The sequence below is a fragment of the Balaenoptera musculus genome, chromosome 14, assembly GCF_009873245.2.
Source record: "Balaenoptera musculus isolate JJ_BM4_2016_0621 chromosome 14, mBalMus1.pri.v3, whole genome shotgun sequence".
Taxonomy (NCBI): Eukaryota; Metazoa; Chordata; class Mammalia; order Artiodactyla; family Balaenopteridae; genus Balaenoptera; species Balaenoptera musculus.
This window is the reverse complement of record NC_045798.1, coordinates 22,765,969-22,780,434: the sequence shown is the minus strand read 5'-3', so window position 1 is coordinate 22,780,434 and position 14,466 is coordinate 22,765,969. Positions and strand designations below refer to the sequence as shown.

At 41.2% G+C, this 14,466-nt stretch overlaps 1 protein-coding gene across 1 annotated transcript; it reads left to right on the top strand.

Moving 5' to 3' along the window:
* Positions 1 to 787: 787 nt before the first annotated feature.
* On the top strand, positions 788 to 13,921 carry CCDC117 (coiled-coil domain containing 117). The gene is made up of 5 exons (XM_036874392.1): positions 788 to 1,096; positions 1,776 to 1,826; positions 7,900 to 8,124; positions 8,595 to 8,732; positions 11,012 to 13,921. Exons 1-5 carry the CDS (start codon positions 915 to 917, stop codon positions 11,247 to 11,249), a joined length of 834 nt encoding a protein of 277 aa, XP_036730287.1. The 5' UTR covers positions 788 to 914; the 3' UTR covers positions 11,250 to 13,921.
* The last annotated feature ends 545 nt before the right edge of the window (positions 13,922 to 14,466 follow it).

Here is a 14,466-nt window from a genome sequence, read left to right as displayed (position 1 = left end):
AAGTCCAGAGCAAAGCCCTGCTTCTTTGACCTGCTCCCAAATCCCACTATGACACACCGAAATCCTATAGGAAGCCTTTTCTAACACCCTCTTACTGAGACACTCCCTTACTGCAGTAAGTCAATAAATCCATCTTTGGTCAATTACAGGTGTGTTCTTGGTGGTCTTTGGCTGAAGGGCATTGACTTTGGTATAATAAGCAACTCAGACTAGATGATGGTGCCATTTCCTGAGATGGGAAAAATGATCGTGATCAGTGGTTGTGGTGGCAAATTCTGCTAGCCCTTTAGCAAGACTTTGTCTCTGGATGCCCCACATAGAGCCTGGAAGTCTTGCCAGTCCCTCTCACAAGAGCTCTGAGGTTTTCCCTGATCCTCCATGCTGTTCCCTCTAAGGCATCATCAACTTCATTTACATTAAAACACAGAAGGGATTAGTAGCTGATTTTTAACGTGTACTATGTGCCAAGAAGTGTCCTAAGGGCTCTAGATGTTTTAATCCATTTAATTTTCCCATCGGTCTTATGAACATAGGTACTACTGTTTTCAGGTTTTACTACTGAGAAAACTGAGGTACAGAGGTTCCATAACTTGCTGAGTGAGGATTCGAACCTAGATCATATTCTAGGTTGGCCAGGGCCATCCTCCAGTCCCGGAGACTCGGCCGGGCAGCCATCTTGTTTGTAGTCCGCAAGGACTTCAACTCCCGGCAACCCTCGCGTCAGCAGTTCTCCACACACAACAAATCCCGGCGTGCCCCGGGTGGCTTGGGGTGGAGGGTTCTAGAAGGCGTGACGTGGGGTCGGGAGCGGGCGCAGAAGCGGGCGCCTCTTGGCAGTCGCTGTGGCAGCCGCTGCCGGGTCTGGGGCCGCGGGCGGCCGGGGCCGCGGGCGCAGCCTCCTCATCTCCCCGGCCATGGCCGCGCTCGGCCGGCCCTTCAGCGGCCTCCCGCTGAGAGGCGGCTCGGACTTCCTACAGCCGCCACCGGCTTTCCCCGGCCGGGCCTTCCCGCCGGGGGCGGACGGTACCGAGCTGGCCCCGCGGTGGGAACCCCGCGCCGCCCCGAGCAGCCCGGGCGGGAGCGCGGCGCGCGGACGGTGAGGATCTCGGCGGGCGGCGGGCGGGCAGGCGCGGGCTAGTTGACCCTCCCCGCGACCTTCGGCGGGTACTTCTCAGCCCCAGGTTGCTGATGAGGATACTGAGCCCCACAGTCGGTTACCGTAAGTCGCCTGAGGTAGCATAGCGCGGGGGTCCGGTTCAGACCCTGGCCCCCCTGCGTCCCGGGAACTGAGGAGACGGTCCGAGCTCGCCCAGGGCCTGCGAGGAAGGGAGCCGGGTCGAGCCGGGTCGAGCAGGGCCTGGAGCTGCCCTGGGCGCGCACTCGCCTCGCTCCCTCCAGACCGCGGCGGAGCCGCCGCTGCTGTTAACTTTCAGCGCCTCTCGGACACTGACTTTTCTCATCCGCAACTTGGGACAGAAGTGGGTCCTCCTAGTGGGATCATAAAATAAAGTGCTTAGCCCGGTGCCTGCCCCGATACGTTTTCCCTACGGTGGTCCCCCTCAATTTATCTCCCCCGGTCTTGACCAAATGAGAAGTTTAGATTTCAGTCTCTATACCTGACTGAACTTGTGACCTGTATATCCATCCCACTCGGCAAGGAAGGGGACAGCTGGTGGGAATGGGGTGGGCAAGATTATCGGAGCCAGAAAGTGGATGCTGAACGCACCCGCTCCATAAATTTCTCAACTGACTGATTTTCTGGTTTGTTTCAACAGTGTTTCAGTTCACCATAGAAAGAAACACAAGCGAGAGGAGGAGGAGGATGAGTAAGTTTCAGGTGCCTTTTATTCATTTAATGGTCACTTAATTTAACCTATTTTATATCCATAGCTATTTGTTTTTAAGTGAAAGGGTGAAACAGGTGTCTGAAAGGAGGTGCAAGGAACTGATAACATGGGTTACGTTTTAGAGAACGGAGCTGGGCAGGTCAGAGGGAAACTTGTCACTCTGTAAACAACTGTATAGCCAGGACATGGAAGCAACCTAAGTGACCATCGACAGATGAATGGATAAAGAAGATGTGGCACATATATACAATGGAGTATTACTCAGCCATAAAAAGAAACGAAATTGAGTTATTTGTAGTGAGGTTGGATGGACCTAGAGTCTGTCATACAGAGTGAAGTAAGTCAGAAAGAGAAAAACAAATACTGCATGCTAACACATATATGTGGAATCTAAAAAAAAAAATGGTTCTGAAGAACCTAGGGGCAGGACAGTAATAAAGACCCAGACATAGAGAATGGACTTGAGGACACAGGGAGGGGGAAGGGTAAGCTGGGACGAAGTGAGAGAGTGGCATGGACTTATATACACTACCAAATGTAAAATAGATAGCTAGTGGGAAGCAGCCGCATAGCACAGGGAGATCAGCTCAGTGCTTTGTGACCACCTAGAAGGATGGAGTAGGCAGGGTGAGAGGGGATATGGGGATATATGTATACGTATAGCTGATTCATTTTGTTATACAGCAGAAACTAACACAACATTGTAAAACAATTATACTCCAATAAAAATGTTTAAAAAAATGCATAAGCGATTGTAATGTTTGAACTTTGAGCCATGTGAATATTGTTATATGCACAAAATAAAAGAGTTCGCAGAAGGCTACATATTGAGAAGTCTTAAACTCCTTGCTCCCAGTTTTCCCCAGAGGTTACCCTTGTTGCCTGTTTCCTATGTCTCCTAAGGAAGATAATGTAAAAATTTACAAGTTTATAACTATATATTTCTGGTTTTTTACATTGTAAGTAAGATACTGTTCACACTGCAGCACATCGGATCTTTTCATTTTACTCTCCTGTAGCTTGTTGCATATGGGCACATAGAGTTCTACCTAATTTCTTTTTCAACAGGTGAGTGGAATTCTATTGTAAGGCTAGGTACAGATAATTAACCAGTCTCCTAGTGATGGATTTCTAAGTTAATTCTAATCTTTGTTATTACTAACAAATCTACCATGACCACCATTCTTTTTTTTTTTTTAACATCTTTATTGGAGTCTAATTGCTTTACTATGGTGTGTTAGTTTCTGCTGTATAACAAAGTGAATCAGCTATACATACGTATACATACATGCCCATATCCCCTCCCTCTTGCATCTCCCTCCCACCCTCCTTATCCCACTCTCCCTATCCCACCCCTCTAGGTGGTCACAAAGCATGGAGCTGATCTCCCTGTGCGATGCAGCTGCTTCGCACTAGCTATTTATTTTACATTTGGTAGTGTATATATGTCAGTGCTACTCTCTCACTTCGTCCCAGCTTACCCTTCCCCCTCTCCACGTCCTCAAGTCCATTCTCTATGTCTGCGTCTTTATTCCTGTCCTGTCCCTAGGTTCTTCAGAATTTTTTTTTTTTTTTTAGATTCCATATATATGTGTTAGCATACAGTATTTGTTTTTCTTTTTCTGACTTAATTCACTCTGTATGACAGACTCTAGGTCCATCCACCTCACTACAAGTAACTCAATTTCGTTCCTTTCTATGGCTGAGTAATATTCCATTGTGTATATGTGCCACATCTTTATCCATTCATCTGTCGATGGACAATTAGGTTGCTTCCATGTCCTGGCTATTGTAAATAGTGCTGCAGTGAAATTGGACCACCATTCTTTTTAAGTTCTTTGTATATATTTGCAAGTAGGTAAATGGATTCCTAGATGGGAAATTGCTGGATCTTAAAGTATATGCATTTTGAATTTTGAAAAAAGTTGCCAATTTATACTCCTTTTACAGTGGGAATGCCTGTTTCTCCATCTTCTCATCAGAACTGTATTTTCAAACTTTTTGATCACCACTTAACTGATAGGTAAAAAATTGCATCTCATAGGCAGACAGTCTAAAAAAAAAAATGAGTAAAAGATTTCCCCAAAGGGGATATCCAAATGACCAACTAAATGAAAAGATTTTTGACCTCATCGGTCTTTAGAGAAATGCATATTAAAGGCACAATAAGATACTTCACCACCAGATACTGGAGGGTTCTGTAGCACCAGGAACTCTCAAACACTATGGATGAGTATGTAAATTGCTACAACACTTTGGGAAACAGTTTTGCATTATCGCATGAGTTGAAGGTGCACATACCCATTTACCCAGCAGTTTTCCTCTTGAGTATGTACATGTGCTCATCAGGAGACATGTACAAGAAAGTCCATAGCATCCTTGTTCATGATAGCTCAAAATTGGAATGTCCCTGAACAGTACAATGGATAAAGTAAATTTTTTGCTGAGTTCAATTCAGCAAAAAAAAAAAACAAAAACAAAAAACCCACATCTATCAACCTAGATGTGTCTTATAGTATGAGCAAAAGAAACATCACAAGAATGTATATATAGGGACTTCCCTGGTGGCGCAGTGGTTAAGAATCTGCCTGCCAAAGCAGGGAACACAGGTTCAAGCCCTGGTCCGGGAAGATCCCACATGCCATGGAGCAACTAAGCCCGTGTGCCACAACTGCTGAGCCTGCACTCTAGAGCCTGTGAGCCACAACTACTGAAGCCCGCGCTTAGAGCCCGTGCTCCACAACAAGAGAAGCCACCGCAGTGAGAAGCCCACGCACCCCAACGAAGAATAGCCCCCGCTCACCGCAACTAGAGAAAGCCTGCGTACAGCAACGAAGACCCAACGCCAAAAATAATAAATAAAATAAAATAAAATTTATAAAAAAAAAAAAAGAATGTATATGTATACAGTATAATTCCTTATATATAAGGTTCAAAACCAGGCAAAACTAAAAACTTGAAGATTGCATATCTACATACTTGATAATGTATTTTTTAAAAAATGAAGTGATTACCATAAAAGACAGTATTTACCTACAGGGAGGAGGGAGTAGAGTACCATTTTGGGATTCTGACAGCAGTCTATATCTTGAATATTTTCATGGATTTTTGTTTCATAATTATTAAATTGTACTTTTATAAGTATAGGCATTTTATAATTAAAGAAATTAGATCCCTGTTTTAATTTGTATTTTGTAAATTATAGGCGATGTTGAACATCTTTTTTTTTAAGCCATCTGTGTTTCATTTTGTGTGAATTGTTCATGTTTCTGCATATTTTTTATTGGCTTATTGGTCTTTTTCTTGTTAATCTATAAGAAATTTTATTAAGGAAGCCAGTTTATTATATATGTTTTGTTTTCCCCAGATTTGTTGTTTGTCTTTCAACTTTGTGTATGATCTTTTTTTTTCCTTTTTTTGCCAGCAGAAACTTTGAATTTTCTCACCTGGTTGATACATAGACTAATGAGACAGTAGATTTGAAAGTTGTCTCAGTTTTAAAAAACTTCAGGGACGTCCCTGGCAGTCCAGTGGTTAAGCCTCTGCGCTTCCACTGCACGGGGCGTGGGTTTGATCCCTGGTTGGGGAACTAAAAATCCCGAATGCTGCGACGTATGGCCAAAAATTTTTTTAAATAAATAAATAATAAAATAAAATTTAAAAACTCTGGACCAGACAATATTTATGTTCTTTATTGCCTTGGGATTGCTGTGGATACACAGGGACCTCTTTGCTTTTATCTTTTGGGGTTCCCTATAGGAGATTATTGAATAAAGGATTCCAGTGTCATAAATAAAAAGTTTGAAGTGTACAAACAATTGGCTTTAAAAGTTAAATAACCATCTTTAATATACACATGGAGAGATTGAGGCCCTGGGGCTGGACGGTTGGATGTCAAATACCCAGAAGTGTGCTGCCCGCCTGCCACTTCCATAGCTCTTATCAGAACTTTAAAGTCTTTTATATCCCATTTTCTTTGGGACTTAATCATCATTGATCTCTAATTATTTGCAAAGTGGACCTAGAGGCATGAAATAATTTAGCCCAAATTATGTTGGAGATCAGAGATCAGAACCCAGCTCTGATACTCAGTTGCATTTAAAGATATATTTTTTTTAATATTTATTTATTTATTTAGGCTGCTCCAGGTCTTCGTTGTGGCATACAGGATTTTTTAGTTGCAGCATTTGAACTCTTAGTTGCTGCATGCATGCGGGATCTAGTTTCCCCACCAGGGATGGGACCCAGGCCCCCTGCATTGGGAGCATGGAGTCTTACCCACTGGACCAGCAGGGAAGTCCCTCAGCTGTATTTAATAGTTGAATTGTTAGATATGCTAGGAAATTACCTGTTCCTTCTAGATTTATTCTGCTTTTTCTTACATGACTTTTTTTTTTTTTTTTTTGGCTGTGTTGAGTCTTTGTTGCTGCATGCGGGCTTTCTCTGGTTGCAGCGAGTGGGGGCTACTCTTTGTTGCGGTGCAGTGGCTTCTCATTGCGGAGCACAGGCTCTAGGCATGCGGGCTTAGTAGTTGTGGCATGCGGGCTCAGTAGTTGCGGCTCATGGGCTCTAGAGCACAGGCTCAGTAGTTGCGGCGCACAGGCTTAGTTGCTCTGCGGCATGTGGTATCTTCCTGGGCCGGGCTCAAACCCATGTCCCCTGCATTGGTAGGTGGATTCTTAAGCACTGAGCCACCAGGGAAGTCCAACATGACTTCTTATGTCTATAACTTTTTCTTCTGCTTTCGAAAACGTCACATACTTTATCCAAATATTACAGAAATGTTTGATTTATGGATAGACATTCTTAATACTATCTTACGAATTAAAAATATTTATAAACTAAACATCTCATTTAATAGTTGATTCCATTCAAAAATCTAGGTTCAAGAGAGCATTATTACTTGTCAGATTTTATATTGCCAGAGACTTGAATGTTGATTTTCATAGTCTTCGCATGAAATAGAAATTTCTCTCTATAAAATACATGCTTCTTCCTTTGACTCTTAGTTTAGAATCAGAAGTTCTGGTAGCCATTAATGAATTTTTTGGTTGTAGAACTGTGTTCTGGTCTTGAGATTGTGCTTGGTGATGCCCAGGCAATAATGTACTTTTGGTCTAAATACTCAAATAGAGCAGGGCTGGTTGTCTATTTAACTTGCTTCAGGACAGCTCTCAGCTAAACACCAGGCATGTCATAGTGCTTGCAGATACTAGTTCATGGTAAGAGCTTGAACAGTTGAATTTCCCTAACAAGGCAGGAGGTTTTAGTGAGAATGGCATAGAGGTAGGATTCAGGGTCTGTCTCTGGGGTCTGGTACCCAAAATATCAATACAACTCACCTTACGTGACACTTTGGAGGGGGCACTTTAGTTTTCTAGGTCCTTGTTTCCACATGTGCAAAACAAAGCAATTGGATTTGATGAACTCTAAGGTCTCAAGGAAATACAAAATTTCTAGGAAGTGAAGATAGTTTATGTTGCAAGGCAGGAGAAAAGTGCGCCCCATTATTAGTCAGGGACCCATAGAGCAAATGACAGCCTCTGCCATTTTTGGAGAGAACCAAAAAATCAGCAATACCATTTGCACCTGTAGTACTTGCTGCAGACCTGATGAAGCATATATTTTTGCCCTAAGGGAATATAGGATGCCTGCAGATTACCTCCTCATATGCCCAGTGTAATGGAGCAGCAGCAGTATGAAAAAATATGGCTGGCACTGAATTGCTACTTAGTGATTTTTGTATTCTTTACCTCCCACTTGACCTTTCCAGAGCTGAATAAGTAACGACTTTAAATTCCTACATGGAACACTTCTAATCTGGAAAGGCAAAAATCTTGCAGTTGCAACCTAATTTGACAAATGTCGTAAGGGAAACATCTCAGGGAGGCTGTGAGAGTGACAGAAAAGAAAATGTGTGATTTTCCATCTTGTAATCACACACTGTCAAAAATTAGAGTTTTTTCGTAGAAGAATTTGACTAGAGATGGGGATGATACACATTTCATTTATATTAGCCAGGATTTTCATTGATTTTTTTTTTTTTTTTCAGTTGTCCAGTAAGAAAGAAAAGGCTAACTGAAGCAGGGCTCTGTGCTGGTCCTAATGACTGGATTCTTTGTGCACATCAGGATATAGAGGGTCATGGAGTAAATCCGTGCACTAGTGGCCTTTCTGCACCTGGCATGTTAGATGTTATTTGTGAAGAGATGGATCAGACAACGGGAGAACCACAGTGTGAAGTTGCCCGAAGGAGGCTTCAGGAAATTGAGGACAGGTAAATGGGCAGCATATATTTAGCTGCTTATTATTGTTCCTATGTAACATCTCTACTCTTTCAAGTTAGTCTAATTCATCATTTGGTGATTCCTTGATCCTCAACGTATCAGACTATAAAAATCAGGAAGTTCAAAGTATACACTTTAAATGTTAAAGTAAGCTCTTCTCATAGAACTGTACTTAATATTTTCACTTACTATCTCTGAATATTTTTGGTATGAGGGTTTTTAGGGACACATTCTTCAAATTTGATTGCCTCTAATGTAAAACATTTTGATTAAATGTTGAACAACTCTTTTGTGTATACTTCTTTCTCTCAGGTATAGTCTCATATTTTACTTGATATTTTGCTGTAGCACCTGTTGCGTTTATCCTTTTTTTATTTTTAAAATTTTGTCCAATTAATAGAATATATAATAGCTTAACTAAATAATTTTTCTATCTTCCTTCGCTTCTGTCTTTATTTAGAATAATTGACGAAGATGAAGAAGTTGAAGCTGACAGAAATATTAACCATCTCCCCAGCCTTGTCCTTTCTGATACCATGAAAACAGGTTTGAAGAGGGAATTTGATGAAGTCTTTACAAAGAAAATGATTGAGTCCATGTAAGTTTTGGTTTCTGGTTTCCATTCAATTATGATCTTGGAGGGAAAACCCAGTCTCTAGACACTTCCTGATCGCCAACCAAGTGAAAGCACAGTGCATTTTGTATTTAGCCCAGGTTGGAGACCTTTTCTTATTAGTTCATTGGGGTGAGCAAAATGCTATGCAAGCAGGAGTTGGCTGCCTTGTGTACTCAGCCCTGGGTTGTTTTGAAGTCCTAAAATGCACTAATGGTCTAATATTTGGAAATGGGAGGATTGGCAAGAAAGAACCCATTGTCATATGTATATGTATAGCTGATTCACTTTGTTATACAGCAGAAACTAACACACCATTGTAGAGCAATTATACTCCAATAAAGAAGTTAAAAAAAAAAGAACCCATTCTCTCACATTCCTATGATAGGATGTAGGAACCACATTTCAAAAGTACCTTTTACCTGGCTCTCTCAGTTATCTAGGACCACTATTAGGACCTAGGAAACAAAAGTCTCCCAGCAGTCAAAAAACTTATCACAAAGGCCACAATCCACAGCTCATATTCTTACCTCATAGTGTGTAGCCCCTCAGGCCTTTAGCTCTAAGAGCCATTTTGCACTTAGTTTAGACCCAGTTTGATCAGCTCAGTTATCTGGTTTCCTCGATCATCAGAGTAGAAACACACAAACAGCAGAACAGACAAACTCATAGTAGTGAATAGTGACAGTACAGTGTGAGAACAGGAGAAGCAACTGGAAAGCAAACATAAGAACCTGAAAAGCAAAGCAGCCTGGAGCCCATTTACATAAGAACTAATGATAGCCCTGTAATTCTTGTAGTCCTTGAGCTTAGATGATCTCAAGTGGTCATTACTGACTCTGTAAAGTACAGTTGTCTCTTAATATCCATGGGGGGATTGGTTCCAGGACCCCCTGTGGATACTAAAATCCAAGGATGCTCAGTTCCCTTATATAAAATGGTCTGGGGGCTTCCCTGGTGGTGCAGTGGTTAGGAATCCGCCTGCCGATGCACGGGACACGGGTTCGAGCTCTGGTCTGGGAAGATCCCACATGCCGCGGAGCAACTAAGCCCTTGTGCCACAACTACTGAGCCTGCGCGCTAGAGCCCGTGAGCCACAACTGCTGAGCCCGCATGCCGTAACTGCTGAGGCCTGCGCGCCTAGAGCCCGTGCTCTACAGCAAGAGAAGCCACTGCAATGGGGAGCCCACGCACTGCAACGAAGAGTAGCCCCCACTCGCCACAACTAGAGAAAACCTGCACACAGCAATGAAGACCCAACACAGCCAAAAATAAGTAAATAAATTAATTAATTAATTAAAAAAATAAAATGGTCTGAATCAAAAACCCACAGATATGGAGGGCCAACTGTAGTAGGCAAGTTATAAAGTGCCATTTAGGAGTTGCCTAGAAAAGACTTCAGATAGACTTGGTACTCAGTGAGCGTAAGTGTCAGATATCTGAAAAATTCTCCTAGGATACCAGTCCCACTGATGTCAGGTAGATGAGGCAGTGTTGTCTTTAGACACAGTGGGTTCCACTGCTGCTCGATGTTAGCTCACAAGGGTTTTGTATTAGCCTCCTAGCTTGAGCTTATAATTCTGACTACCCAGCCCTTAGGATAGGTAAATAGTTTAGCCAAGAGTAAGCAGGTCACATTGCCCTCCAGCCTAAAATGTAGCACTTTCTGCTCTTGGTAGTTTTCCAGAAGCTAGCCTTGTGTGTGTGGGTGTGGGTGTTCTTCATTGTTTGTGTTTTATTTTTCCTTACTTGCCCTTGGGTCCCAGAAACCATCAAACCATCACTAGATGGAGAGGGCGGCGAGGGGGTGGGGGTAAGCACAGACAGTGGCTTACTGCAAAAAGCATTATGTTTCATAGCTGTACTAAGCAAAAGGCATACTGAGATATTTTTAGTGTGTTTGGCCAGTGTTTCTTTTTCATTTATAATGGTTTAGTACAAGATAGTAGCTCACATCTGCTAATATTAACCACAATTTAAGAAAAAACTATAATAAATTAAATCAAGGGCCTCTGTTCTTCATGTTGAATGTTTATATTCTAATCACAGCATCAGTACAACCAGTTGGTTTGCTTAAAAATGCATGCAGAACTGTAAAATTTAATGTACTTGAGTGGCCTTTGTAAAGATCAATTTGGATTGTTATAAATCTATTTAATCCCATCAGTTTTTAGATGTTAGGTAGCAAACATTAGTTTTTCAATGTATGTCTTTTATTTTCATGTTATAAAATTATTGATAAAAATCTGTATTTTATATCTTAGGAGCCGTCCTTCCATGGAGCTTGTGCTCTGGAAACCTCTCCCTGAACTCCTTTCTGATAAGCCAAAGCCGTCATCTAATGCTAAGAACTACACAGGAGAGAGCCAAACTAAGCATGCAGCTGCTGGCACTGCCTTCCCTCAAAGAACTGAACTGTTCTTGGAACCTCGGCAAACAGGGTTGCCTGTTTACACTGGTTTGGAGACAGCTGCTTGCACAGAAGAAGAGATGGAACTCTAGACACCAGTTTCTACACTAAAGTCAAATTTTAGAAGGCTTATGTGTTCAGTCATGAGCCTGCTTGTACAGTATAGGGACTTGAAAGTTTTGAAACGGGTGTAATATCTCCACCTGTGATTTGGGGTGGGACTCTCATTTTGGGTAGCCATTTCTTGAATTCAACTTTTGCCAAGGAAACTTGTCTCAAGAGAAAAGCAGTTTTCTAGGGGTCTTATTAAAGGAATAAGTACATTCTGCTAAGTCAAGTATAGAAGCTATATGTGTAAGCATGACTTTTAAGTCATCTGTCACATTGTCTATATCATTCAGATACTTGAGTTGAAAAAGATGCATTAAAGTAGGATGCTCTCCTACTACGTGTACTTTGACAGTTGAGCCACAACTTCATCTGTAGATATGAGCTCTGTTTACAGTGGTGACTATATATGATTGGGGAGAAGGAGTAAGGAGGCGGTAGCTTAAGCCTATGCTGGGGAAATTAACAGAGGCTCTGAAACCTGTATATTAGTTGTCAATTCAGTGTAGCTATATTGATTAAATAGCCAGTAGTGTTGTGGCTCCCCTCTTTGCCTCTGAAAATGCAATGAAAAATACAAAGAAAAGGTTTTTCCTTTGAGGCTTTTTTGCCTTGTGCTACTGTTGCTCCTTGGTTTCCCTTGCATAATTGATAAGCCCAGCTATCCAGTAATGTTTACAGCTTTATTAACTTTGAGTGATAGTTTAAAAGGTTGTGAGGTAAACCATGTGCTAATTGGCTCTGGGAGAAGCATCCCTCAGGTAATCCTGGGGCAGTGCTGTATCAGCTAAGCCCAGCATATAACTTCTGTAGTTAACAAAAAAAAGTTGTGCCTGTATAAGCAAGTTGAGTTTTTTAATGTTAATTTAGAAAACAGTGACTGAATAATTCGCTGAGCACATATGGGCAAGTGACATTGAGATTTACTGAAATAGCCAATTTGCCTATTGTTTCAACTATGGTGCAGTAAGCCTAAAAGTTAGTAGAGAATAGCTTCCTGCTAGCAGGAAATCTTCATCTTGAGGACCTTACCCAGGCTCAAGGCATCCTCTGAGGGTAACCAGGATTGAAGTTTTTTATTTCTCAGGAAGAGCTCTTCTGTGTGGCAAGGACTCAGTAGTACGAAGTAAAATGACAATTCCTTTAGTGCTACAGAATATCCACTATAACTTATTGAGTGTAATACTAGCTCTTTTATCAGACAATGGGAGACCACCCCAGTTATTTCTGTTTTGTTTTCTGGGTTTCTTTTGCCTTTGTTGGAATCAGATACCTTGTGTAGAAAACATGGTTTATGCCAAGTAGAGGTGACTTTAGGAGGCAGCTCCCGGGCAATTTTGAAACCCATGCCGAAGTCCCTCCCCTTTTTACAGATGGCATAGAAGTCACAAGTCTGTTAACTGGACTGTTTCTTCTCCTGCCTGTTGTTCCTGCTTTCTCTATTTCTGTCTGGATAGTCAGGAAAAGATTTAATGTTTAATATTTAAACAAAATATTTAATGTCTACACAGTAAAATTATTCAAACTTCAAACCAGTATTGAAACCAGTTGGAAACCAGCTAATAGTTTCTTAATCTCAGATTTAGAGATGAATGTAAACTGTATTCTGTTGAAATGTGCAAGTGTTTGATTCATGCCGTTTAAAAAACTCCTGCCTCTCGGTCATTGTTAATGGGACCAACTTGTAAAGTTTGTAGCCTTAAAGAAACCGCCATGCGTTTGTTCTGCTACAGCTCAAAAACATGAAGTGACTGCCTGGAATTTGGAGTTAGTCCCAGTGTTCAGGTGAAGGAGAGGTGACAGCTTTCCAAAGAAGGACCCAAGCACACTAACACTGTCTTCTATAGGGATTGTTGGGCAGGCCTGGGATCCAGGTCTGTACAGTGAACAGGAGGAAAGAAGAGCTCTGAAACAAGGCTCTGATACCACGGGTATATGTAGAAGAGAACTAATAAGATTCTGTTAATTAAGATCCAAGCAGAACTTGTTTCAGGAGTCATTTTACCTGACATGATCATTATTTCTGCAGGAAACATGGACGTTCAATGCTCCTTTTTAAACTTTATCCTGCATATGTTTGTACAAAAATCGTCTTCTTCATCCTTGTGGTGCTTACTCATCTGAGCCGTCTCCACAGTCCCCATGCCTCTGCTTTGTTTTTCTTTTGTAGAGTAAGGCTTTTGCCTTAAGGTTTCCCTAGGGAATTAACAGGTCTTTTCATTTTGTACAGCTTTTGCAGCATGGATCAAACATTGGCTTACTATGCTAATGTGTGAAGAGAAAAAATTATCTAAAGCAGGTGAGCTTTAATGAACAAATGTGTATTTTCTCTGAGTTTGATTAGGGTATGTGTGGTTTTCTATTTCATATGAAGAAAGTTAAGTGCGGTTCTCACAGATATTAAATAAAAACTGCTACTCATTCTTGAAAAGGTGCAAATGTAAAATTTAAAAAATGAGTGGAAGCTAGAACCATGAGAAAAATGTTCACCAGTGGGTTCATTAATTATTTTGGATCTGGAACCTTGGTTTTGTTTTTTAATAGTGATAAGAATGGTGGAGTACTTGGAAAGTTGTGAAAGATGCTGTTTTACTTTAAAATGAGAATCTGGTGTTTTTGTATTTTGTTTTCAATAAAACTTCTTAAATGTTTTGGACTATTTGAGATATTGTATTCCTGCACTTAAGTAAATGAAATCAAGTTTGGGACCTTTAAAAATAGGGAGTAGGAAAATTCCTCTTGATGTTCAGTTACATGGTCATTCCTTTCTTGAGTTGACAGGTCACTGGGTGGCAGTATTGCGTGCATATTTACAACCATTAGTTGATAAATGTGGATCCCTGATTTGTGGGCAGGCAGAGTTTGAGTTACGGCTACAGAAACTCAGGATATTGGGGGTTTTTTACCAAAATTTGGAAATCACAGCTAGAAGTTATCTATTTTTATAGATTTGGAAACTAAGCCTAAGTAGATAGTGACAATTTAGTATAATAATCCAATTCACCAGGTCCAGGGTTCCTACTTGACCAGTGGTCTTTTTACAGCAATACCTAACATGTTTAGGTTTCATTGAAATAATCTACAATAAAGTATGGTTCAGGCAGTGTAACTTTAAACTCCTTGAGGGAATATAGTTTTGTATGTATCAGTTTGGTTCAAATATTCTACTAGTGGCACTTGAGAGATGAGCTACATGCAGTT

Coding starts and splice junctions, on each gene's coding strand:
- CCDC117 (XM_036874392.1), top strand. CDS start 915: ATGGCCGCGCTCGGCCGGCCCTTCAGCGGCCTCCCGCTGAGAGGCGGC. Junction 1,097..1,775: donor GGGAGCGCGGCGCGCGGACG/GTGAGGATCTCG, acceptor TTGTTTCAACAG/TGTTTCAGTTCACCATAGAA. Junction 8,733..11,011: donor AAGAAAATGATTGAGTCCAT/GTAAGTTTTGGT, acceptor TTTATATCTTAG/GAGCCGTCCTTCCATGGAGC.